Raw genomic sequence first — 25,626 nt, 5'->3', positions numbered from 1 at the left:
GTTGACCTAAAAATATCCATGTCTGATGGGTTGGCTCTGCCTTTATGTAGGATGGAAAACTGCTTGAAGCGAAGGGCACAGCTTCCACCGAAATGTCGTTGCTTATATTTTGTTTCCTGACAACCTTAACATAAATTCCTCCAATCGGAATTCAATGCACGATTGCCTCACCATATTTCAGAACAGTTCCCACGTGATCTTTCTTTCACTCATGCACATAAAACACCGGCCAAATTGCTATTATAAGGTAATATATTTTATTACATCATAATGAAGGTAGAGGTTACCACTATTTTAAAAGGCTGTGAAATGACTTGTGTTCTGGCTAGCGACGTTTGGTAAACTTCATTAAGCCATTAACTTCGGTCAGAATAATGAACTGAACCACACGCTTTTTTGGAGAGATAGGCGCGTCTTGTTTGAGACATGCGTCGATGACAATATTTCCCTCTTTCTGGAATATGTTTAAAAAAAAATTTGTCCCTCCAAAAGTAGTTCTGGAGAGGTTCTGCTACACGTAAGACAGACAAAACCAAAATTAAATTAATTTCCGTGGGATTTCTGGCTCTTGCACAAACAAGTATGAAGAAATTTCCCTTCTTGGATGTTTTTGGAGCTCCTTATCAACTCCGTCAACAGATTTCAGGAGACTGCGTGGTCAAACACGCTAAGAGACAGCCCTTTTGAAATAAACTTCCATCAGAAATGGGAACAAGAGGCGGTAGGCGTCGTTAAACCTGAAACTGGCCTAACACTTCGATGAAAGCGAAAGATTATGGTGATGCTGATGTGCTGAACGCCAGACACTTCCTGCCCGAGAGAGTGCCACTGATCAAAGAAACTTAGTCCAAGAGCTTCTTATTAATGCAGTCACAGCTTACGTCTGATTAGCATTCCTAGTCATTCGCCCTCCGCTTTATGGATTCAGCTTGACCGCAACATCGCCCTGCCTCCTTTCATTCTGCCCCCTATATCTCGCCCAATTTTCGCGCGTTTATTCGAGGCCCTGAGTAAGCAGGAGGAACCTCTGAAACGTCGGTCAGTTACTACGTCACTACAGGTCGCTGCATCCACAAGATCGCGGAAATCATTCACTTCCTAGTGCTTTTCGAAATTAACAGTTTGTGATTATACAGCCCTGAACAACCATACAAACAAACAAAGAAACAAACAAACCATCGATTTTCCTTGTCATTGAAACATGCGACACGGGTGAAGAAATCCTTCGGGTCATAATTATTACAGATGACGAAGATCATATCGTTGATGACTTCTGCGTTTAAATAACATTCATACACGTTCATGGCAGGGATTTCGGTCCACGTGTCTTCTGCAGGGTCATACTTTTCGGTACTGAGTTCAAATGATGTCTCGTTCCATCCTCCTGCACACACACACATTCAGTAACAGGTCACAGCATATAAAAAAGCTGCCAAACGAAACTTATTCTAACCCCATTCAGTGGGGCCCGTCTTGATATTTATTATTCCGAGACCTGGCCACGAAATTTGTGGCCTTTATGGAGCCACAAAGATTCATTACCTTATTCACAAAAGTCGGTAGTTGAACCCCTCACACATACTCTAGTTCCTTAAAATATTTTAATATTATCCTTCCTTTTAAGACTATTATCACAAGTGCTATCTTTTCTTCAAGATTACCAATTACAAATTTCTAGATGTTTGTATTTCCCGTAATGTCGATGCTTCGCACTCCGATCGTCTTACAAACTGATTTACGCTCTTAAAATTGGTAATTCCGTAAAAGAAACGAATGAATTAAATACAACAAAGAAAATTCATTCCCTCTTGCATTGTCAGTATTAGCACCAGGAACAGCTACAACTTTATTTTCGTACTTGAAGCAAAGACTGCGAAGGGACTGCTTTAAACCATCAGCTTTTTGGGGATAACAGCACGGCAAACTGAAATTTCCTTGCTACATGAACAAAATATTTACCTTTAAAACTGGGACTCTGTAAAAAATGGGGCTTACGGTACTTGAGATACCACAAGAGATTATGCGATGTTAGTTAGTTAGTTAGTTAAGTGTTCTTTGTGGAGAATGTAATCTAAACCACGAATCGGGGTTAAAATTAAGGCCAAACTAACTCTGTAATGACGGGAGAAAAATTCTGTTCATAAAATCTCAGTCACTCAAAGAGAACCAGGAAAACATTTCACAATAGCAAGTTCTGTAGAAATGATAGAGGAGCATCACTCAGAATGTCCAGAGTTCTCACCCAGGGCGTACAGACAGCCGTGGAACGCGACGCAAGAAAAATTCATACGTCCAGATAGCATTGGTGCAACAAACGTCCATCGGTCGGTTTCCGGGTCATAAACTTCCACCGAGTTTAGATAATTGAAAAGACTAAAATATCCACCAGCGACGTATATTTTGTCTGTAAAAACAAATTAGCCATATGACAAGATCTGTACACATATTTGTTTTAGGGAGAGGTATTAAACTGCTCCGTGCCGAGCACAAACATGGGACAATCCCTACTTAAATTTGTAAATCTATTAAGTCCCCCTTCGAGTCACAGAAACTGCACAGACACGGCCGTCTCTGTTCATCTGTTTCTTTGTTTCGAAAGCAGACCATCGGCGTGTCGGAGGAAATTAGTTTAACTGATAAAATTTAACATAAACAGCATAAAGTGCTTAAATTAATGCATAATGGAAATGATGGTAAGTTCCATCTTGTGTGAAACAAATTTTATTAAATTTGGTACCAGAGATGTACGGTACGAGCTGCTAAAAGGTGCTCTACATTTATAATACAATGTGCTATTTACATGAGATTATTAACTGTCTCTAAAACATATTGCATCTGCATTATTTGAGAGCCAATTTGATAGTTTGATGGTTGTTTGCATTCACTCCTAGTGTACACTAAAAGGCAGAAGACGATGCACAGGGACAGCTTATGAGAGCAGAAGAAACCATCACGCACTCAGAACTTCAAGCCGTTGCATTCTGTGAAATAACGTAGTCCGTAGCACGGATAAAAGAAGAGATAATAAAAGAATATGGGACGATGGAGTGAGGGAAACAACGATCAAGAGCGAAGAGGAACGCCTTAATGATGAAGGCATAAGGTTCGTCTGAAACGTCGGCGGAAGCCAAACGACAGCCATCTTCGTACTCGCCGCCGTGAGAACCTCAAATCCCGCGATTCCTTCAACCGTTCTTGCGATGTCACACGCGGACAGACAGACAGACGCCTCGCCTTCTGCACTAATTCACAAATTTCTGTTTCACAGGATTTACGTACCATTCAGTGCAGCCGCACTTGCATCGCTTCGCCCTATGTTCATGGGAGCGATCACTGACCACTGGTCCGTCTCGCAGTCGTATCTTTCAGCCGTTCTGTGATAAACATTACCAGAGAAACCGCCCATGGCGTACACTGCACCTCGTAGAACTGCCACACTTAAACCCCATCTGAAACGATAAAAGTACACGCTCTGCTATGCTCATTTATTGCTGATTCAGATGAATTTCCTCTCGCAGAAAGCAATTGTTAGTTCGTCATTGTTGAATCATAATTCAAGTGAATTAACAAGAAAATCGCATTCTTAAAACCAACATTATCGCAAAAGTCCTCCGAACTATTCACATTTTGCACGATGCTCTTGTATGTGAGTGGTTCAATTTTACATCCCCTGCCCAGATTTATATCTTGACTAAGAGAGCGACTATCAGCTTTTGAAGAAGGACTCTGTTCCAAGGAGTTCCTTAGTTACGAAGCTGCATCTTACCTTCGGACATTCATAGGCGCCACCTCGCGGCATGTCTTCGTAACAGCGTTGAAGCAGAAACATGAGCTTAAGAATTCATCGCCGTCGTGACCACCGACGACGTAAATGTCGAAACCGACCACTGCCGTGCGATGGGCCATTCGCGGACCGATCGAGTCGACCACCTCCACCTGCAGGAACGACAGATTATGGCTTTATGTTTCTTTGGGTCATTACGTCTACTGAAGAGAAGTCCTTACATTAGAGGCCAAGCGACAAACCACCGGAGCAGAGGTGCAACCCCCAACAGAGGACCGAAATTGCTACCCCGTGGAGGGAGGCACTCGACAAAGACCGTGAGAAATTAACTTGGAGCGAAGGTGGAAACAGGAAGACTCGAAGAGAAGCTCTCGTCAAGTTCGACAGACAAACGTAGAATCAATTTCTGATCAACAGCTGACATTTCAGGTTCGTGCGATGGCAAAGACAGATGTTGGTGTTTTGGGTTTTATCGACGCAAAGCTGGAGGCAGTAAGTCCCCCACCGCACCCAAAAGCCTTCTAATTCACGAGGCGTGACCACGCAGATGGCCAACATCCACACTGATCAGTGCTTCATTTGTTACGTTGACATCCACTGACGATCAACGATGTCTAAAATCAGCAGACAGGTTGCCATGACAGTTGAAGTAGGACGCTTATTGTAAACGGTATTTAAGTCAAACTTCACATCCTTCGTCGATTCCTATTAGAACTTACATTGTACATGAGACTCAGCATTTGAGTAATTTATTTATTTACTAGAGCAGGGCGCTCCTTTCGGAGCTCCTAGGGGCCGTTGGTAAAGTTTGTAAAACGCAACCAATCTTGTGTAAGAACATAAACTAAACCCCCCAAATTGAGGGTTAAAACAATTTACAAACCCCCTTCTAGGGGGTTGGTTGCGTTTTGAAATCTTAAGTAACACGCAAAATTAACTCCCATTCGGTGGTCAAGTTTTTAAAACGCAACCAACCCACCCCCCCTTCGGAAGGGTTAGTTTAGTGTCTCATTCAAGTGTTTTAACCCTTGAGTAAGAAACTAAACTAAGCCCCCCGAATGGTGGTTAAAACAACTGACCAACCCCTCTTCGAGGGGTTGGTCATTTTTTTAATACGTAACCAACCCCTCATTCGGGGGGGTTGGTTGCGTTTTAAAATCTTGAGTAAGACACTAAAGTACCCCCTTCGGGGGGTTAGTTTAGTTTCTTATTGGATGAATATTATTATTAGTATCAGATTACCTTGTCGGTGTTGGCAACGTCTTTTTCACTTTTCTTCATTTCTTAAATAGTTTTATGTCGCTGTTCGGAGGCGATGTGCTGCTTCTGGAGCAGTGATAATGCGACTGGCTTGATAGTTTTTGATTTCTTTGTAGTGAAGCGTTATTTGTTTACTCAGCATTGTTGTGTTCCACAACAATGCCGAGTAAACAAATATAAGGTGGAATTGTTGATGACGTCATTTTTTGACGACAACGACTAATCACAATTTTTTATAAGGAGACTAGAGCAGGGCGCTCCTTTCGGAGCTCCTAGGGGGGTGTGTGTCAAGTTTGTAAAACGCAACCAACCTTGGTTAGTCCCGAAGGGGAGTTAGTTTAGTGTCTCATTCAAGTGTTTTAACCCCTGAGTAAGAAACTAAACTAACCCCCCCGAATGGGGGGTTTAAACACTTGACCAAAACACCGAAGGGGTTTGGTTGCGTTTTAAAATCTTGAGTAAGACACTAAACTAACCCCCGTGTATAAACAAATATAAGGTGATATTGTTGATGACGTCATTTTTTGACAACGATGGCTAATCCTTTCGGAGCGCTTCTTGTAATCTGATATTTTACTTCTTTACGTCGCTTTTCAGAGGCCAACTGTTCTTGGTCAGTCAACTTTCTACGTCCAACAACACCCTAGCAAATCTTCGTCTGTTTTTCTACGTGTGTTCTTAATATGGTCTCGTTTAACAATGTAAGTCTTCTTTCGCTTATCCTTATTTGTTAAATAGATCTGATGTCTTAGTTCTTTACATCGATGTTCAGAGGCCAACTGTTTTTGGTCAGACAACTTTCTACGTCCAACCCCACCCTTTCAAGTCTTCGTTTGTTTTCTTCTGCTCTTCTGTTCTTGTTGAATAAGTTTTTCTGCGTTTATCAATGCAAATCTCCCTTCGCTTTTCTTTAGTTGTTAAGTAGGTCTGATATTTTAATTCTTTACGTCGCTGTTCAGAGGCCCACTGTTCTTGGTCAGTTAACTTTCTACGTCCAATCCCACCCTTGCAAATCTTCGTCTGTTTTTCTACAAATGTCGTTAATATGGTCTCGTTTATCGATGTAAGTCTTTTTTCGCTTTTCTTTATTTCTTAAATATGTCAGATGTTGTAGTTCTTTACGTCGCTGTTCAGAGGCCAATTGTTCTTGGTCACTCAACTTTCTACGTCCAACCCCACCCTTACAAATCTTCGTCTGCTTTTTTTCTCTTCTGTTCTTATTGAATACGTTTTTTCTACGTTTATCAATGTAAGACTTCCTTCGCTTCTCTTTATTTCTTAAATATGTCTGATGTTGTAGTTTTTACGTCGTAGTACAGAGAACAACTTTTCTAGGTCAGTCAGACGTTTTAAAATCTTGAGTAAGACTCTAAACTAAGTCCCCCGAATGGGGGTTAAACACTTGAACAACCCACGTTTTGGGGAGGGTTGGTTGCGTTTTAAAATCTTGAGTAAGACACTAAAGTACCCCCTTCGGGGGGTTAGTTTAGTTTCTTATTGGATGAATATTATTATTAGTATCAGATTACCTTTTTGGTGTTGGCAACGTCTTCTTTCACTTTCCTTCATTTCTTAAATAGTTTTATGTCGCTGTTCGGAGGCGATGTGCTGCTTCTGGAGCAGTGATAATGCGACTGGCTTGATAGTTTTTGATTTCTTTGTTGTGAAGCGTTATTTGTTTACTCGGCATTGTTGTGTTCCACAACAATGCCGAGTTTGTTTATAGTTGACATTGTTGATGACGTAATTTATTGACGACAACGACTAATCACAAATTTTTATAAGGAGATATATTCTCTTTAATTCATGACTTTGGAGGTTATCTTAAAAAGCGTTCACTGCAATGGAAATAAACGATCACGAAATAAAGAGGCTAAGAGGTCCTTGTAAGTAAGTTTAGCAAAAAAGTTGTCAGTGGAACCACGGTTCCGGAGAATTTGACGTAAATACGTCTTTAAGGAAAGGAAGTTTTTATATTGGCTTTATTCTAAATATTATTATAAATGTAATGTAAGGTAAGGATGTAGGTAACCATTGTTGTTTATTTGTTGATAAACAGATGACGTTTCCAAGGTAACATAACAATGAAGTTAAACTTTTTCGTAACAATTTTTCGTAACACATTTTTGCCGAATGACACTGACCCTAAAATATAGACGTATTTACGGCAAAAGAGGAAAAGTAGTTTTTCTCAAAGGCGTCATTTAACAAGGCGCGGTAAGAATAGAATTTTGTGCAACTCACCACAGTCCACCGATCTGCTCGTGCGTCGTAGGCTTCGATCACATCTGTCGGCCTTTTATCACGACACCCACCAATAGCAAACAGAATGTCCCGTCGGTTTCGCGGACGGGCAATCCTTGGTGTCACGAGGTCCTTGTCGTCCTTCGACAAACTTTTCACGTCGTCCAGGAATGTGAGCGTCTCCGAGATCACGGGTTTGCACTCCTCATTTTCCGTCACGTGAGGGTGCTTTGACACCTGTTGAACAGTTCAATGTGGACCTTATGAACTTTTTTGGAAGAAATGGAATGTTCCATTGCAGAGGAGACAAGAAATTCACACATGATTTGGTTGGGAACTCACCGAAATAGATTATGGTATATAAAGGAAATGTGTTTTTTCGTTTATTTAACGACGCTCTTAACAAATGCACAGGTTGTGGAGAGAATCGAAAACAAAGTTAAATAGATCTTAGAGAAAAATATTGAAAAGTGTTTCAATCGAAATTTAAATACTTCAGTAAGTGTTCCATTTTGAGTTACATTCAAAAATTGTAATTTATTTCTTGTCTCTCTCGTACGAGATCCACATTCTTTTTGATTCGATAACTTTAATTAATTGTCAAAATTACGTAGCATCGAAAGAAAATTATGACAATTAGTTTCTTCGAGTGCCAAGGGAGGCAACTTTCTGCATGTTGATGGTTGGGTGTAAGGCCCGTCAACACAACCGCGTGGGGTTATGGGCTCGATGTCTATTACGAGCCATTGCATGTTTCGACCTTAATTGGTCATCATCAGGTGGTTCTCTTTAAGTGTTGGAAATTAGTATATAGGAATGCTAAACTGTAAAGACACTTGAAGCAGATAACGTTTTCATGAACCCGTCCAATTGTTTCACGCGTTTTCGTAAGAGGTGAGTGGCTGAAATCACAGGGTATTTGACCTTGAATAGAAACATTTTTCTCTTAATTTAAAGCGCATGATGAAATGGAAGAAAGAATATCATAAGTTGTAAGGCTGCTTCGTGAGATGACGGTTAAAATATTTGAATGTTAAAGTCATCTATGAGTTTGAAGCCCCTGGGGTAATTTACTCTTGGAGGTAAAACGAATCTATCTTATTGAACGTTTCGGATATCTGTTGTCCCTATATGGTAAATCAGCTGAAGATTATCATGCTAAGTGTTCATCGTCGGAGATACTTGAAATTATTAGAACAGCTAAGATAAGCTTCTTATGGCAATAGGATCTTTGGTTAAGTTGAACGCTGCGTCAGAAGACGTGATTAATCTGTTGGAGGATTTTCCTATTCGAGCTGAGTGGACGTTTGAATGTGGTTAACGGTGGAATGCTGTAGTTGAACTGATCTTAATTAACGCTGAGACTGTAATAAAAGATTGTAGCGCAGACGGACTGTCAAACTTAAAGACGATGAATAAAAGGCGATTATTAACTCGAACAACATTTCTGTATAAAAGGTCCAATCGAGCATTTGTTTTGCACACACACATACACATGCGAGCGTGTTAACAGCAGCATTAAACAGGTAGTTACTGTAACCATGGCAACTAAGTTAATCTGGGGATTTCTTACGCAGGATATTTTGCTCTGATTAAGGCATTCAAATCATTGTGTACAGTCCGCAGACCACGAGAAAAGCCCTGCAAGCAATGCGATATAGGCGCATGCGTAAGATTTCGCGGTGAGTGACGACCCATCCTAAAAGCATTCGTTCCACAACCACTGAACGTACAACAGACGACAGGCTTTCATGTGTTCTAATGGGTACAGCTTTAAGATAACCTCACAGCGGCACAGCGATTAATCCATAATATTATCAGAACACATTAGAGGTGCATTCACTACACGCTACTTTTAACTGCTTGATGTTTTCAGTCTGTGTGTAGTAGTGTTAAACTCTGACGTATCACACTCCCCACCAATAGCAGCCCTCTAGTCCACCAGGCAGTAAACATTCCACCCGCACCGACCAGAAACCACTTCCCAAAGCAGGGCTTTTCCCCTGGTCTGCGGACAGTAGTTGTTATTGTAAGATTTTAAACAGAATCGGAATGTGTCGACAGATTCTGTTAAAGCTCATCAGTATTAAATCTGATGAACATCCGTTTAGACGTTCTCGAGCTGGAAATGCCAATGGACAGACAGACAGACGTGCTTACACGTGACTAAGCGATAGGCTCACGATTTTCATTAATTGGTTACGAAAACGTGTGAATATGGAATTTAAAATGCGGGCTTCACTTCCGATAAACATCCACGATTTCAGGGGCATACTGACCTCTTCCTTGAAATACGTTGTATCAAGTAGTCCAAGTCTGACGCCCATCAAAAGACCCGCGATTTGACCTTTCCTGTTGTCCGGGTCGTGGTTGATCCATCGGAGAATGCACTCCCACACAACTTCCTCTTTCTTCACGTTCAGTTCCTCGGCCTCGATTATCTCTTGCAGCTCCTCTACAGGCAGTTCCAAAAGTTCTTTGCTCTGCTGAGACACTTCCACGAAGTTGCGTTGAACGAAGCAACGAGCGTGACTCTCAAGGTCGGCGCACAAGTGTAACCTGCGACAGTGAGGGTAAGAGCCGACTCAGAATCGATCTCCTTCGGACTCTCACACATTGTAACACTGCAGCAAGAACTGGATTCTCAAATATTTGCACACCACAGTATTTCGCCTCCAGTTTTGACCTTAGCCCTTGAAGTCCGAATGAGCGAGACTGAGAGTAGACACGTGGAGAGGCTACAACGATGGATGCTCCGTTTAACCGGGGCAAAATAGAAAGTTTTCGGCTCTGAAGGTTCCCAGGCAATGCCCGATCGTCCTCGTGATAAGATTATAGGTTGAAACAAGGGCACGGCGTACGCAAGCGAAGAAGGCAGTGAGATGAGGAGTGTATAATTTTGTATTCTGGCCTTAACCTTGGCGAAACGACGTTGTGTTAACTGTGTGTGTTAATCCAGAGAAACCTCGTGTAACCGCACTAAATGGGGGGAACCACGGGTCTGACGAGCGAGGGAAAGTGGTCATGGATATGTACAAATAGTAGAGACTCAATACAGATTTTCCTCGTCGGCGGATGATGCGGGCGTGTCGAACGCAAAAGCCGACGGCAAAAGTCACCCGTGAGCGCTGTTCGAGGGAGTCCCTGTACTAAAAGAGTGAATTTATAAGTCATTCTGTCCATCGCATGAACTGGAGGTTCTGGTGTGATTCTGCCGATGTCAGTTGATTTGCTTGCTGTGTTGTCCTGAACAAGAAGGTTCAGCGTCTATGGGAACCAGCGTCTTTGTCTTTGCCCGATAATAACCAATTCTCTAAATGTCCTGAAGTGTTCATAATAATCAGCAAAATCTGGAGTGAGGTTAGATCAATAAACTGCACCGCGTGGACATCGCTTTAAACGCTCTCGCCGGTGGAATCCAATCGCAACCGATCTGGTTGAAATTCGGTCTCTTAATGCGGGAATCGGATAATCGAGGCTCGGTTGCCAGAGGTTTTCCCGTATGCAGAAAAATGTGGGGCTGAATGTTGATTTTGTTGTTGGGAGGATTATGTAAGAAGCAACGAATTCCGCAGAGAAAGAAAGAAAGAAGAAAGGAATTCGAGAGGAAGACAGATTTAATTATGACCTTGCAATAGGGCGTGATTTACTTTCTACATGGTGAAATTAGTCATTTGCTGGTCATAATGACGATCAAAACATATGCAGTTAAATCAGAATATTTAAATTACAGGCACATTAATAACAAAATGCCAACGCATAATAATTTGTCCAGTCCTCAGTCAGAGGTTTTAATCTCCGACCCGGGACTCGGCTGCTCTCTTGAGTAAAGGTGATTGGCTCCAGCGACGAAAGCTGGCGTCACAGCAAATGACAAATGAACATCAATTACCTTGCGAACTGCATGTTGCCGATACAGTTGTCGATGGCCATCGCGTCCATGAGGAAGTCGCAGCAGAGTTTAGAAACGTCCGTAATACACAAGTACTCAGCCGTCTCGAGCAGCTGACGAGCGTTGTCGGAGCGGATGTCCACCTCGCGAAAATAAACATAATCCAGTATCTGGGTCATCTCCTCCGAGCTGACTCCGTGGAGGAGAACATCAGTCACCTCATTGGTGTGCAATGTTGTCGTAAAGAGAGTCCTGAAACGTCGATTTGGAGAAACGGCGAGCAGAAAATTACAAGTCATGCGCATAAAGTTTAAGTTTTTATGAGTCACGTAGCCAAATAAAAGTATCCTTACGTCAATGTGGTGGATGAATTTTTGTTATCTGAATAATTAAAAAATTCTCAGAATGAGTACGAATGGGACCAGATTAACTGCGAGAGGTTCAAAAGCGGGCGAAGGCTTAAAAGAATTTAACCTAAAAATCGGAAAGCAAGCAGCGAAAATTTGTACTATAGAATGGTCACCCTCGTTTCTTACTTACCCTTGACTCCTTCAAGAGATATCTTAGGTTATAACAAATACTACAGAAATTTTAAAGCCAACGCAAATATTTCAACACACATCGCGGGCTGTACATTCCACTGATTGATCGGTTCGTAATATGAAATCTATTTGTTCTGCCAAAAGATTTTCCCGACAATAAACAACTTAAAAGAGAAGCCGATGTTTCTACGAGGCCTTTAAGAAATTATCACCAACCAGCAAACAATTTCCTATTACAAATTAAGGGATTTGCAGTGCAAGACAAACGGAAAGATTTGATAGTCTAAAAACTGAAAGAGGGCACAGCTTGTAACAAGACGTGAGATACGTCTCTTGGAAGACAGAATCAATGGCTCGTGGTTAAAATTCATTTCTCATTTTGAGAACTCGCCGCAACTTTATTTAAAACACAAGCAGATTAACGTAAGCACAAATTCTCGAACGATTCTCCCTAAGAATAAAACAATTCTCCCGTAGATCTCTGTTATAGTTTATTTCAGACAGAGCGACACACAGCAGCTTTCAATGTTCCGGGCAGTACCAACTTTCTTCTGGACTTTGTCGGTCGTCTTTAAGTATTAAAACGAAGTCGTTTTGGAAATGGATTCTAATTCTCCTTCCAGATCGATTGACTGTCACCTTGGTACAACCGCACTTAAAAATTAGTACAAAAACCACTACGTCTTCTGGGATGTTGCGTCGTGTTGTCTTGTAGAAATTATCGGACGTTTCAGAGGTGCTTACTGCCTCCATCATCAGGGAAAGAAGGCAATAAGTACGTCTGAAATGCCACTCAGTTTCTACGGCGCCGTGAGATTTCATGACAATGAACAAATAACAAAAGACATTCAGCCTTATAACAATGCAGGTTTCTGCAACAAAGGGGATAAACTGGGATACTGGGAATGACCCGTTCTTCAAGTGCCTGAGCACTGCGGGTCCCAACTTTTCGTTGGCTTCATATATAGACATTAGGTAGGACTCCTTGGACGAGGGATCGGCCCGTCACAAGGCCTCTACCTGTACACAGGACAGCACAACAAAGAAGAACGCGGACAAACATCCATGCCTTGAGTTGGGTTCGAACCCACGGTCCCAGTGTCCGAGCGGCACAAGGCCCACGCCTCAGACCGCGCGGCCACTGCCGACCCAAGGGGGTAAAACATTTCACACACGAATCGACGTCTATCATGTCCTTACTTCACGTGTTAATAAACCACGTCAGTAAATTAACAAACCTGAAATATTCGCTGTCCATCGACAGAATCAATCTGTGGACTGGAAAGACACCGCCGTCGTCCAACCTCAACACCGCGTCACAAAAGAGGTTCCTCTCTCTCAGCTCGTTCAGAGGGACCAATGTTTCGGTGCACTTGCACCTGCCGCCGACTTGAGAACAGCTGAGACTTTGGTTTGACTCCATCCCCTGAAAAGACAGTCCATCGCTGTTACAGGTTTTTCTTCACACTGACGCGTGCTCACATCAACTGAGAGTGACTGAGTAGAAACACGATACTGAGAAGAATATCTGGTCCTGCGAGAGAGTTACTGGCAAGGGAATGGTGAAAATTGCTTAATATAGAACTTTATAGATTTTTTCACGAATTAATAAATTGTAGGCTGTCAGATCGAGGGTGATGCACACCTCTCGCCCCATCCGTGCACTCCACATGCCCAGCCCATCTCACTCTTCTTGGCTTAATCACCCTGAAGACGTGACTGATTCAGTCAATAAGGCATGCCAAGTATTTGTCATTACTCGCATAAATTGAAATCTTCTTATATGTAAACTACGTAGACATTACGTATAAAATATCAATGTAATTTATAAAGTCTTAGATGCCTCTACTCTGGTGAACCGATTTTAAAAAAATTACGAAAAGAATATGCCATAGCAATTGCGTGACCTTTGATGCAGGACCAGGCAGTTAAATAAATTTTGGAAAAAAGAAGGCTACGCCTTTTCATAAGCATAAAATTTTCGAGTTCTTCTCTCTCTGTAGAACTAAAAGTGCTTAAGAGCTTACGTGATTAAGGACTTTCCTGCCTAAGTTACACATTTATATAAACCACGAGCGCAATACGTCACTTAAATTTATCAAATGAACGCGAGAATTACAGTTGGGAACAGTCACAAAAGCTCTAATTTGTTCTAACGCATGCGTAGATCAGGAATAAATCACGCTACTCACACACTGCAATGTGCAAGATATTCTGTGAATAGTCGACTGGTACTCGTCAAAGAAAATAGCCCACTTCCTTTTCTGAACCAAAAGGTTCATCATCGTGTTCACAAAATCCAGCCACCGGGTTCTATCCTGAGCCAGTTCGCTCCATCGAGTCCCATCTCCCTAAGATCCATCTTAATGTTATCCTCCCACTGACGCCGAGGTCTTCCCAGAGGTCTCCTCCCTTCAGGCCTTGTAAACACTCAACTCACCCTAACAACATCGGGTGAGGAGCTCGTCATTCACTTTTCTCTGTTACCCGTCCCACCTTCATTTTGGGTCCAAATATCTTCCTTGTCAGAGCCCCTCAGTCTAAGTTCCTCCCTCAAAGTGAAAGACCACGTTTTGCACCCATAAATTCTTTGCACTAAACAATAGCAAACATTCCCCGGATTTAATCTGCTGATAATGGGAGGGAGATTCATCGATAATTAGGCTTGTAAAACCGAAATAAAATTTCTTCAGAGTTCCCTAAAACGCTTTAAAATGTCGATGTATCAAGAGACGTAAAGTGTTGGAATTATTGTTCAGAATACAAACCCCACTTCTTAAGATCCATTTATTTTTATTAAGATTCTGGGCTACGAAAAACTTTTTATTCCTTTAAAATTGTAAAATGTTAATTGCCTACTGGAATATTGTTTAACTATCAATGATGCCGTGAACAAACAGAAGTCAATCTAATGTCACTTGAAATTGTGTTAAAAAAGTTTAATTCTCTTACACGAGTTCACAAATGCAGATGAAAACATTAAATGTGATGAACATTAATAATAAATAGGAATCCCTTACCTCAAACTTTGTTCAGTTGTAAGAGACCACGACGTCCACCGTCAATGACCGATCTAATCTAAAATATAACGCAGAGAGTTGAGGGCAGTTTCACAGATTTCTTAATAATTCTTATATAAGATAAGAACTTGTGATATTCTAAAAGGATTTTAACAGCACAAAATTATCTACTCTACGACGCACTTTTTCTACAAGCGAATCACAGCTCAGCTCTTTCCACAATGACGAAAGTCGGTTGTTGACGACGATAATGAAACAACAATGTCGAATAAACAGATGACGTTTTCTTGGTAACAAAAATTCCGAGTAAATAGATGTTCCTTAGGTAACCATTATTGTTGATTTGTTGATAAGCAGATGACGTCTCCAAGGTAACATAACAATGACGTTAAACTTTTTCGTAACACATTTTTGCAGAATGACACTGACCCTAAAATATAGACGTATTCACGTCAAAAGTGAATTACTCTAACTTATAATTTGGTTACATTCAGTCATAATACTAAGTAATTTCCCTATAAGAAGAGAACACGTTTAAAAATAATGAGAAGATTGCAATTTCATTGCCCTTATTTAAAAATAACGCCTGGCTTCAGTATAGTTGATTAATTTTAAAGATGATTTTTGAGGGGCCCGAGCGCTGTTGAGCCCATCGCCCCTGGGTCAGAGAAAACGTTTCCCCCGTTCGAATCCCGGGGAAGATGTTTTCTGTTGTTCGGATAGCGACCACTAGGGACGAATGGCGCTAAGGCAAATTCTGTTCTTGTTCCTGGGAAATGATTCGACTGACTAAGGTCACAAGCCCGAAAACTGTCTGAGACCCAGAAGATGAATTTGTAAGGACCCGTCGTATTTCCCCTTAGTAAATACCGCAGAGTCTACCGGCCATGTGTAGACTCGAAATTGAGGGTTGACATTTCTTTACTCGTTCGCTTGTGACCCGTGAAGAAGAAACATGGCGCGATTATTCCATAAGACAAATGAGAGAACACAAGAAGGTCAGAACTCGGGGGAAAGTGTCCTGAGTTCGATTTCCTTCAAGGGCGTATCCTTTAACTCCGAAACTAATCGAGAGAAAACAATGGCGCCATGATCAGAGTTTCTCTGCTTCGAAGAGGTGATTACGGAAACGGAGGCCTCGACACTGGGTTCGACTCCTGACAAGAAGAATGGTTTTTGTTGACAGGAACGCAACTGCTTTAAGAGAGCGAAAATCTTTCGTTTCGGAGAGGAAGTTACAGGATCTAAGGTCACAGACCCGAGTCTCTCTTAAGAAAACACCATTCATGCGTAAGAAACGCTTTGCTGGAAATGGTAAACAGAGCCTCATAACTAAAACGAGGGTTTGGTCGCGTCGGAAGACTTGACGGTCTGCGAATTGGCGCGGGGGGGGGGGGGGAGGTTCACGCCAGCTGAAGGCCTTAATGATTTGGGGTTGGCGGGCCGTCCTCCTTCTGAACTATACTCTTGTATTTGCCTTACAACAGATATGTATCTCCATCAAGATCATCTGTAGAAACAAAATTACTAAGAATGAATTAAATTCTGCTGAGTCCTCTGGTCGAGCTGGCCTCAGACCTGCTCTTTCTTTCCAGAGATGGACAAGGTCTGAGGCTAGTCCAACGAGGGCTAAGTTTTCTGTCCTTCTCTTTTCTACCTGAAGACAGGAGATTCAGCTTTCAAAATGCTGTAATTTTATAGTTATACAATTCAAAACCAAAATGTTATCTTTCTTTTCTTCAAAGGATATACTGATAATCGAGGACTTTGATTATGCCAAACTGTCACTTATTATGAAACAATTTTTAAATGTTAAAAACCAGAAGAACTTTGGAGCTGCTTTGTTGTAGCACCGAAGTTGCTGAAATTTGAACATATATACACGTACATGGCTAAATTATTTTCCCCACGAACGAACTGGCCTTACCTTTTTTCTGGCGTAAATCACAGTTTAGCACAGCACCATTCTCACTGTAACATCAGGACTAATAACTTGACCCATGTCATTCTTTCACCTGTACAGCAGATGGTTATTTTTATAATAAAACTATAAATCTAAATTTTGGTCATAAATGGAGCCTTAATGTTTCTGCGCTAGATTCCTCAATCATCATAACTTTCTTTTCTGTCAAAGTAGCGGGGCTGTAAGAGTTTCAGATGATCATATCATCTAAGAATGATTGTGATGTGTGATTTCTGAGAGAGACCCAGGTTTCCTATCAAGTACCAAAAATCTGTGAATGGGGCTAAAGGGGTGGGACATACGTGAATGTTCATGTTGTCATTAATTATTTAATCTAAAAATATCAAGGCCAGGTTCTGGGCAACACCTCTGTCAACATTTTTTATATCAGGGATGGTATAAGATTACCTACACTTAAAAATTATCTCAAAGAATAAAGACAAATTCAAAATTTTTGGGAAATGTTCTAAGAGGACTGCATAGAAACACATAGAAAGAACAAGACATTACTCTTCAGTAAACACTAATCTCTTACAAGGTAATGAGAGGAAGTCTCATTAATAAATTATAGATCATGTGAAAAGATTACAGGATCCAAATTTGCAACATTAACGTCGGATATTACAAAATGTTTACAGCCTTCAGCTACTAATAAATTCAATTAGTGCGCACATAAAACCTCATAATCCATGTTAATGTAATGCAGTAACATAAGAATTGCACTATTTATTCACTGTATTTAAATCTCTATCAGTCTCCCTCTTGTGTGTTTTCCTTTCACTTTTATGTTTAATTCCTTTACTGTCATCATCTCTTTGTTCATTCTTAAAATGAGTCCATATGATTTTATTTTATTTTTAGTTAATTTGTAAGTTGACTTTACGACCTGTGTATTCTTCATATTTCGTATGAGTTATATTTAACACATTATTATTTTACACTGTTGTACGTACAATATAGTACTGTATAGTTTACTTGATGTACTGAATCAAATGCGGTACCAACTATTTAATTCAATGGTGCAGAGACTTTGAAAAGCTACTGAACATTCAGCCAATCAAGCAATTCCCTACATTTTACAAAAACTGAAGATTCATTACTATTCTTATAGCAGCCTGCCACTGATCCCAATCCTGAGCCACCTAAATCCAGTTCACACCATAGCACCATATCCGTAAGTTCCATTTTAATTGTTTTCGTCCCATGTACTCCTAGCTCTTCCAAGTGGGCTCTTCCATTCAGGTTTAACAAGCAAAATTTTGTGAATATATTTCATTCTGAAAATCAACAAATCAAGTTTCAATTTGGATTATTGATAACAGAAAAGACTCCAGCAGGAATAATTGTTACAACATTTTTATGCCTCAGAAAAAGAAATTAGGTTTTAGGTACAAAAAGGATTTGTGCTTCACAGTATCGACCTACCATCACATCGTCATCACAAAGGCCCTTGTAATAACAACAGAGTGGAGCACTTACAACCTGAAGTGATGGCTTCTGAGGCAGAAAATGCAGAGTCAGTTAACGACGTTCAAGTTTGTCATTCGCAGCATCACCAACAGATGGTTGAAGCACACATGGGAAGAATGCTACAAGGTAAGAAACTGTCGCAGTTAAGCTACTGTAGTCATATGCCAGATTTACAGCAGCTGTTCATTGTCAAGACTTCAAATTTATGCCAGTCATGCGAGATTCTTACGCACAAACCTCAAAATTAGTTCCATATTTCAGAACAGTATTTGCTGACACATTCTGATTGATAGCTGACTCATAAGAACTGGTAATACATTAAACAACACTTAATTACTGAACTTTGAAACTAATCTAATCTACTGGTTGGTTGTGGCAAATACAGTATGGAAATGGGTAAAACACTTGAACAGGATGTTGACATTAAAGGTACAACAGGCTTAAGATGCACCATATCTTTTGTCTACTGAAACTGTTATGATGGATGTCAGTCTCATATTCCCAGGGTTATACATTATCTCCATTACATGTCAATTCTTTAATTCAATTCTTTATTATTATTTGTGTGCTGTATCAACAGCCTGATGGCCAATTACAGATACAGCACAGAGATGTGCTCACGAACACAATAAAACATCACATTAATAAAGTTCAATATTAGTCTGATTAGAAAATATAGCAAATCAATAAAAAGTTTGGTCTAGAGAAACGAAGTTGCAGTGGCCAGCCAGCCATGTCAGCCCCTGGGCTGTCAACATTTCAGATTTTTCACTGCCACACAATACCACTGACATCAACATATCATTAGTGCCAGGGTGGGGGAGTGTAAGCCCATAAACATAAGTTTCCAAGAAGTGAAGAATAGTTTTCAGAAAGTTGTGACAGATTTGGTTCACTGATTTTTTCAAAAATGTATAACACAATTTAGACATGACCTTATGGATGAAGTTGTGGTTTTGATATGAAAGTATAGTACCAGACTGCTTATATAGAAGACTTGGGAACCAAGGCTTTTCAGGATTTCTTTATTTTCGAATTTAATTTAGAATAACACTCATCGAATACCTTCAAAACCAGTGGTTAGTAATTTTAAACATTTTTTTAATTTTTATGTAGTGGTGGCTGTTTTGAACATAGCATCATTGAGTTGTTTTGTTGTTGGTCTGAATTCAATATTATATCCCACGTTTGCTTTATTGTTGGTGGACTAATCGATGTTAATGTTGGCATTGTATTCAGAATTTCAAATAAAATGTAATTTCCTGTATTCGGCTCTTGGTTTAAAGTTTGATATCTACCCATTTACCCCGCGTATATCTCTATTGGGCTAGGTTAGATTATTAGGGTAGACACGTGTGTCTGCATAAAATTTAGGCTTTCTGGGTGGTCAGTTCTTGCATTAGGTAGGCACCTGCACATCAGTCTATGACGAATTACTGCACATATAATAGGATTTGTTTCATGCAGTGTGCACGAAGTATACAAAATGCCACGAAGTAAATCTAATAGGAAGCCGTTTGTATGTCATTTTCAGCGTTCTCGTCTATTAATTTTTGGCTTCTGTGTTTGTTTAATTCTGCGGTTTATAATTTAGTTTAATTTAGACATTACGCTCATGTCATCATTAGAACATTGAGGTTATAAGATTCTGAAGAAGTTAATCTTACTGCGTGCGCTCTGGTGGCAAACGTTATCTTGGGGCAGCTGAAACTTTTTCGATCAATTCCAAGCCACGACCTGTGGCTATACTAGTATCCCTGGTTTCAGCGGTAATGGTGCCGTGGTGATGTTAAGTCGCAACAAAATTGTAACATTTTTAAATTAGGTATGTAATACTGAGTGTGGATAATGATTTTATACTTTATTATGTGTACTTGATTTGCAAGAAGTGCGTAATCATATTTGTAACCTTTTTTATTGTCCAAAGCCTTGTGGGAAAACTTTGAATATTATTTTGTCCTCAATTACTTCATGAAGCAATTTGACAAACCTGTCTCCTTCTTTTCTTTGTGAGGGATACAGTTTATCGGGAAACTTGTTATATACAGATCAGTTATGAATGGAATATTTAAACCTTAGAATCAAAGTATTTTCGGCTAGTAGAAGTAGTGCCCATGACCACCTTTCATTTTTAAAAAGCCCATTCTGGTTAGGGCTTGCTACACAAAGAAATCAGTACTGTATGAATAGTTGTATACATATACATCAGTAAAAATAGTATAAGTATGTGAGAATATTGTGGAAGTGAAACTTATAAAAATGCAAAGGTATTTTTAGTGCATCGTAGTAAGGTAATGTCTTACATTTTTATGGACATAACCCAGTCATAAGAATAATGATGTGGTTGCCAGAATGAGGAATTTTGCATTTGAATGCATATCACCTGACACTGCAGACCTTAACTGAACCAAGCCAATGTGGGATGAAAAAGAGTTTTTATAAATATTTTAAGTCTGTAGTGCTTTGTGTTTTCAGGTGATTATAGTAACAGTCACCTAGGATGCAGCGACGAGGAGGGAAGCGGATTCGGATGGATGATCCTCCACCACCAGAATATGAGTCACCAATGACACCACTAGATGGAAGTGGAACAGAATTGCAGGAGCCATACACCTCTTACACCCCCTACAGCAATCAGCCTGCCACCCCGCTGCTTACAGGGCATGTCAGGAATTCTTTTCCTTGTTTTTTATTTCCAGTTTCCGCTTAATTTTATTACTTCATAAAGCTTATGTTGCATCATGTCCATGTGTTTGTGTGTCTCCACTTAATAGCTTTATAACCATTTTGGATATATTCATGTAACTAGGTACAAACTTAATCCCACTAGTGGACATTCTTAATATAATGGATGCGTAATGAATTATAAACCTTAGGTGCCCATATTACAGGTCTGATATGTATGGTAATAGTGAATACAGTGAAGCAGCAACAAACACTTTCCAGCTATGATGAGACAGGCCAGTATGCTGCTGCCCCTCCTCCAGGTTGGTACAGTCAGATATTACTCTGGTGTTCTTTTTGTTTATCCTCCTGTAATTTCTGAAAAGGAAGGAAATGCGTGTGCTCACTTTTTTGTCTTTCCCACCTTTTAACTTTTGAACTAGATGAGATGTGAGGTTCTTACAGATGGGTATCTTTTGGGATGTGTTGAAGGCAGTGAGCTTTTTTGAAACATAAACTATTACCTACCAGACTGCATTTTGCTACATTCCAGAAGACAGCCATCTTCAACTCTTGAACTAGATTTGAGAATTTTGTGAAATGTGGTATGAGCATCTTTGCGTTGAAGCCATTCCCTTTGTTTAGAGTATCCATGGTGGACTTTTAAAGATCAACAAGTGATTATTTTATTTTTGTCTTGGTGTTATGTTGGATTGTAGCACTGAAATAATTAGTCTGGAAATGTGATGGTATTTTATTGTGTAAATTTACAGTTGCTCCTGTGCTTGAATGTTTATGGAGGTACAATTCCTTGTATTCTTAACTTGATAATATGTGGGCATGATTGGTCATATTCAAGCTGTCGCTATTCTTACCCTGGGGAAAGATCCCAAATACCTGTTAGATAGAGTTCTGAATGGGACTCAGTGTTATTGTACTGACTGAGCTCTCCTGGGTGTACTGTATACTTGTCTGAATTTTATAACTTAAGTTTGTAGCCTATATTAATTTGAGTGATTCTTTCAAGATTTATGACATTTGTCGTTTCATTATATGAATACTGTGTTCGATATTGTCCATTGTCTTAGGTGTATTAGATATTTTGAGAGTTGGCTGTACGCCAATGACATAGTGTTTGTCAAATATACATGGATAATGGATGATGCCTAAGGTATAACTAACTCAAGTCTCGATCTTCCTCTAACATTATTTTGTTCTATACAAGTTGATGGTGTCTAGCTGGAGTCTTTGCATGTTGCTGGTTCAGTGGCTGGATTAAATGTATTGTGTTGTCATATTTCAGCTGCCCCTCATCACCAATGACAACTTCAGTAGTTACCGCACGGCGAGGCGGTCTGGCAGTGGAAGAGCCAAAAAACGACGTCCTGGAAGAAGACCCATTTCAGAGTTGATGGCTGAGGATGAGAACAGCTGTATTACATTATCAGATAAGGGAAATGGCTACTCCACAGGAGAAGGCACAATGTGTATCCTGGTTTATCGACACAAGATCAGATACGCAGGTGCAGCGTAAGTTAAAATATTTGTGATCAGTATCTGTCAATAATTTAATTAGTATTTTAAATATAATGACATAAGTTATGAGATCGTGCGAGTGCAAATGGGAATATGTAATGTTATTACACTGAGGTCCTATTCGGTGTTATCCAAAACTAAAGAGGATGAATATTTTGAAGGCTGTGGACAAGCGTATCAATAATACTGAATACCCAACACATACAATTGCACAATACATAACCACTAGCAACCAATGTTTGGAGAGGTACCAACACTCAATGCCTTTTACTTTCTTACAGAACACCCATACGACCGATCCATTAATTTGGGACTCAATTTTTAAAACAAATGCTTCTATTATATATTAATGGCAAATTTGTTATGCCAGTGGCCCAGAACATTATGAAAAAAGACAGTAAATGCTTTTTTACATCAGATAGAATAATAAGCTCAGACATTCTGGCATACCTTTGCATGGATTGTGAAACACTGGTTCAGACCATTTAGGGAAGTTGAAGGTCTGTATTTTTTGATATGATGCAGGAAGGACCATAAGACGACACAAATATATCCTTTACCTGGTATTCACTTCGAGAATAATCCACTTGTGCTCTCTGAAGGTACCTGCAAATACAAGATAAAGTTTATTTCCTAATAATAAAGTCACGTTTAAAAACCAGACTGGCAGAAATATTTTATAGTTAACCTGAAAGTACCGCGTTTACATATGATATATGGTAAATGAAATGAAAGGTATCGGAAATGTCTAAATAATTTTCTGGTTCTTATGTTACATGGTGAATCATCACTATAAAGAAACTTCCAAACCCTTTCTGTTACGTCACTGCAATCATTGCTTATTATCTTTCTTATTATCTAAAATGACTATTCAATGCCACGGGGGGAAAATGATGTGGAAAGCACAAAAATGGTAATTCTGACACAACTTTGCAAAATGCATCGTTCAATCTGTAATTATTTTAAATTATAAAAAGCTTAAAAACTATACGTAGTTACATTTGTCCTTACAATTGTTTTGCATTCGTTTATTTTGGATGGCCATGTTCTCGAATGTATGTTCTGTCATTGGAAAATCTTGTGTTCAAATTACTATATTGGTTAAAAATGATTCTTTAGTCGTATGCTTTTTAAATTTGTTCGTCGAAATGGTTGTTTGTCAAGTCGAGATAACTTCTGGTTTAATCGATGTCGACAGATAATAGTCCAGTTTTCAAGCTCGTCTGAAATGCCCTTTTCATTAGTCCATGCAGATGCCACTATAATACATTCGATTAAGCCATGTCTGCTTCGTCCCATATCCATTCCAATTCATCAGTCATAATTTGATGTCGAAGTCTGAGGTACAGTCAGTGTCGTTAAATAAGCCATGAATAAATAAAACATAAAGAACTAGAGGATACAGCAGTGCTCGAGCGACCTGGTGTTATATTTCAAGACGTTCTGCTCGATCACATAATAGATAAGTTAGTTTGCTACGGAAATGTTAACGCTCAACTCATGTCTCTGATTTGACAAGACTTTATTTTAAAAGTATTTTTAAGTTTTATCTTGCAGTTGCCTGATGAGTTTAATGATGAATATTCTTCACTGTATCAGTGTATTACATGCAATACAAGTATTGATACAAAGTAGTGAAAGCTTATTTTATAATTTTGAAATAAAATTTTGTATAGGTGGATGCTACATGTTCCTTTCAGTATGTGCATATATACATGTTGGGTGTGAAGGGAGAATCTGAGATGGTAAGTTCCATGAGGTATTGATGCAATCTGCACAGCTTTATCTGGGTGTGTTATGTAATTGTTGCTAACAGCACTTCACCTTTATCAGAAAAGTAATGAAACCAGTTTCAAGACTTCGCAGAGATATACCCAAAAGTTTGTAGTTAGAGGCTTCCAAGTTCATTCTGTTTTTGAAAATGTGCCTTGCTGGTGGAAACAAGATGTACAGGGTAAGGGTAGATTTGTGTTATTGCATGCAACGAGAAGATCTTTACAGTTCCAAAAGAGAAGTGAAGAAAACATCCATGGCAAATACTGTTTATAGTAGAGTTCCATACAAAGAACTACAGATTTTACGTGGTTATTTTCTGATCTACCATGATGTTCCTTTAATGTTGATTAGGTTATTTTATTATACTTTACTTTTTTAAACCTGGATATATAACATGTTTCCATTTATGCATTGAATGTGACATTGTGGGTGAATATATGACAATCTGAACCGGGAAAGGCATTTGAAGAGAAAATGGTGGCAGATTATTATTTATTATTCAGTGTTCTGTCTTATGACAGGTCCATTGCTCTGCCCAAACAGAGCTCTCCAGTTTTCCCTATTCTCGGCTTCTCGCTTTAATTCCTGGAACGTCATCTTCTTTCCTTGTTTAAGGTCGTCGGTTAGCTGTATCAATCTTCTTCCTAGTCCTCTCTTTCCTTCAACCTGGCCTTCGGTGATATCACTCATTAATCCATTCCTTCTCATAATATGTCCCAGCCAGTTAGCTTTCCTTCGTGTAATCGCCTGCAGAATGTTTATTTGCTCGTTGACTCTCCTCAATACTTCTTCATTGGTCACTCGATCCGTCCACCTGATCTTCTCTATTCTTCTCCAACACCACATTTCAAAACTCTCCAGGTATTTCTGTTCCTTCTTCCTGAGTGTCCAAGTCTCTGCTCCATACAGCGCGACACTCCATACGTAACACTTCACTAGTTTCTTCTTCATCTCCAAGCCCAACTTGCTAGTGAGAAGTAACCTCTTCTTGACGAAAGCTGCCTTGGCCATGGCTATCCTTGCTTTTACTTCCTTGGTGCATAGAGCGTCCGTCGTGACTATGCTTCCCAAGTACTTGAAATGCTCCACATTCTCCAGCGGTTGGTTTCCAACTACAACGTTCAATGGTTCTGCTCTCGGATACAAAAATGTAATTGTATACTTTATTGAGTTTGGATTATGACAAAAAAGATATTTGTAAAATTATGTCGATTTCAGAGATAAGTGGAATTTTAAGTTTGAAACCATACCAAGACGTTAACAAATTATCAGATTATCTAGGGAGACATAGAAGTTCGTAAAGAAACCATGGCCATAAGGTAGGGTAAGGCTCTTTGCTCATTTTCTCACAATGAAATATAGGAAAATATACATCAGGATCCTATCTCAAGATGAGATCTATTAGATAAAATATAGTGATAATGCACCAAGAGGCACTAGTTGTGGGGTAAGTGTGGAATTAAGATGGCGATGTG

The 25,626-nt window shown here is 39.7% G+C and overlaps 2 protein-coding genes across 8 annotated transcripts in view; one reads left to right on the top strand and one right to left on the bottom strand.

Moving 5' to 3' along the window:
- LOC147874543 (kelch-like protein 10) overlaps positions 1–14,963 on the bottom strand; it is a 42,807-nt gene extending 27,844 nt beyond the window's left edge. For both annotated transcript variants that reach the window (XM_087345281.1, XM_087345282.1), the window contains exons 1-9: positions 14,743–14,963; positions 12,961–13,148; positions 11,181–11,432; positions 9,568–9,847; positions 7,289–7,525; positions 3,767–3,936; positions 3,280–3,449; positions 2,243–2,404; positions 1,177–1,384 (exon numbers count right to left, since the gene is read on the bottom strand). In XM_087345281.1, coding sequence (XP_087201407.1) covers positions 1,177–1,384; positions 2,243–2,404; positions 3,280–3,449; positions 3,767–3,936; positions 7,289–7,525; positions 9,568–9,847; positions 11,181–11,432; positions 12,961–13,145 — 1,664 coding nt within the window. In that variant the 5' untranslated portion in view covers positions 13,146–13,148; positions 14,743–14,963. The remainder of the gene's footprint in view (positions 1–1,176; positions 1,385–2,242; positions 2,405–3,279; positions 3,450–3,766; positions 3,937–7,288; positions 7,526–9,567; positions 9,848–11,180; positions 11,433–12,960; positions 13,149–14,742) is intronic.
- Positions 1–25,626, top strand: part of LOC147874542 (uncharacterized) — a 123,486-nt gene that overhangs the window by 89,744 nt on the left and 8,116 nt on the right. For 2 of the 6 annotated variants that reach the window (XR_015534047.1, XM_087344732.1), the window contains exons 3-6: positions 18,120–18,301; positions 20,651–20,836; positions 21,067–21,162; positions 22,143–24,637. Coding sequence is in view for 4 of the 6 variants with exons in the window: in XM_087344732.1 (XP_087200858.1) it covers positions 20,755–20,836; positions 21,067–21,162; positions 22,143–22,162 (198 nt within the window). In the remaining 2 variants the exon portion in view is untranslated. Of the gene's footprint in view, positions 1–18,119; positions 18,302–19,887; positions 20,001–20,634; positions 20,837–21,066; positions 21,163–22,142; positions 24,638–25,626 lie in introns of those variants that run through there. The other 4 variants (XM_087344730.1, XR_015534046.1, XM_087344731.1 and 1 more) reach the window with 4 other exon arrangements.

This window comes from Zootermopsis nevadensis, unplaced genomic scaffold, assembly GCF_977971745.1.
Source record: "Zootermopsis nevadensis isolate Lab colony 2312 unplaced genomic scaffold, Znev_1.0 Znev_ptg000008l, whole genome shotgun sequence".
Lineage (NCBI taxonomy): Eukaryota > Metazoa > Arthropoda > Insecta > Blattodea > Termopsidae > Zootermopsis > Zootermopsis nevadensis.
The sequence above is the reverse complement of the archived record's forward strand: the minus strand, read 5'-3'. Positions and strand labels throughout refer to the sequence as shown.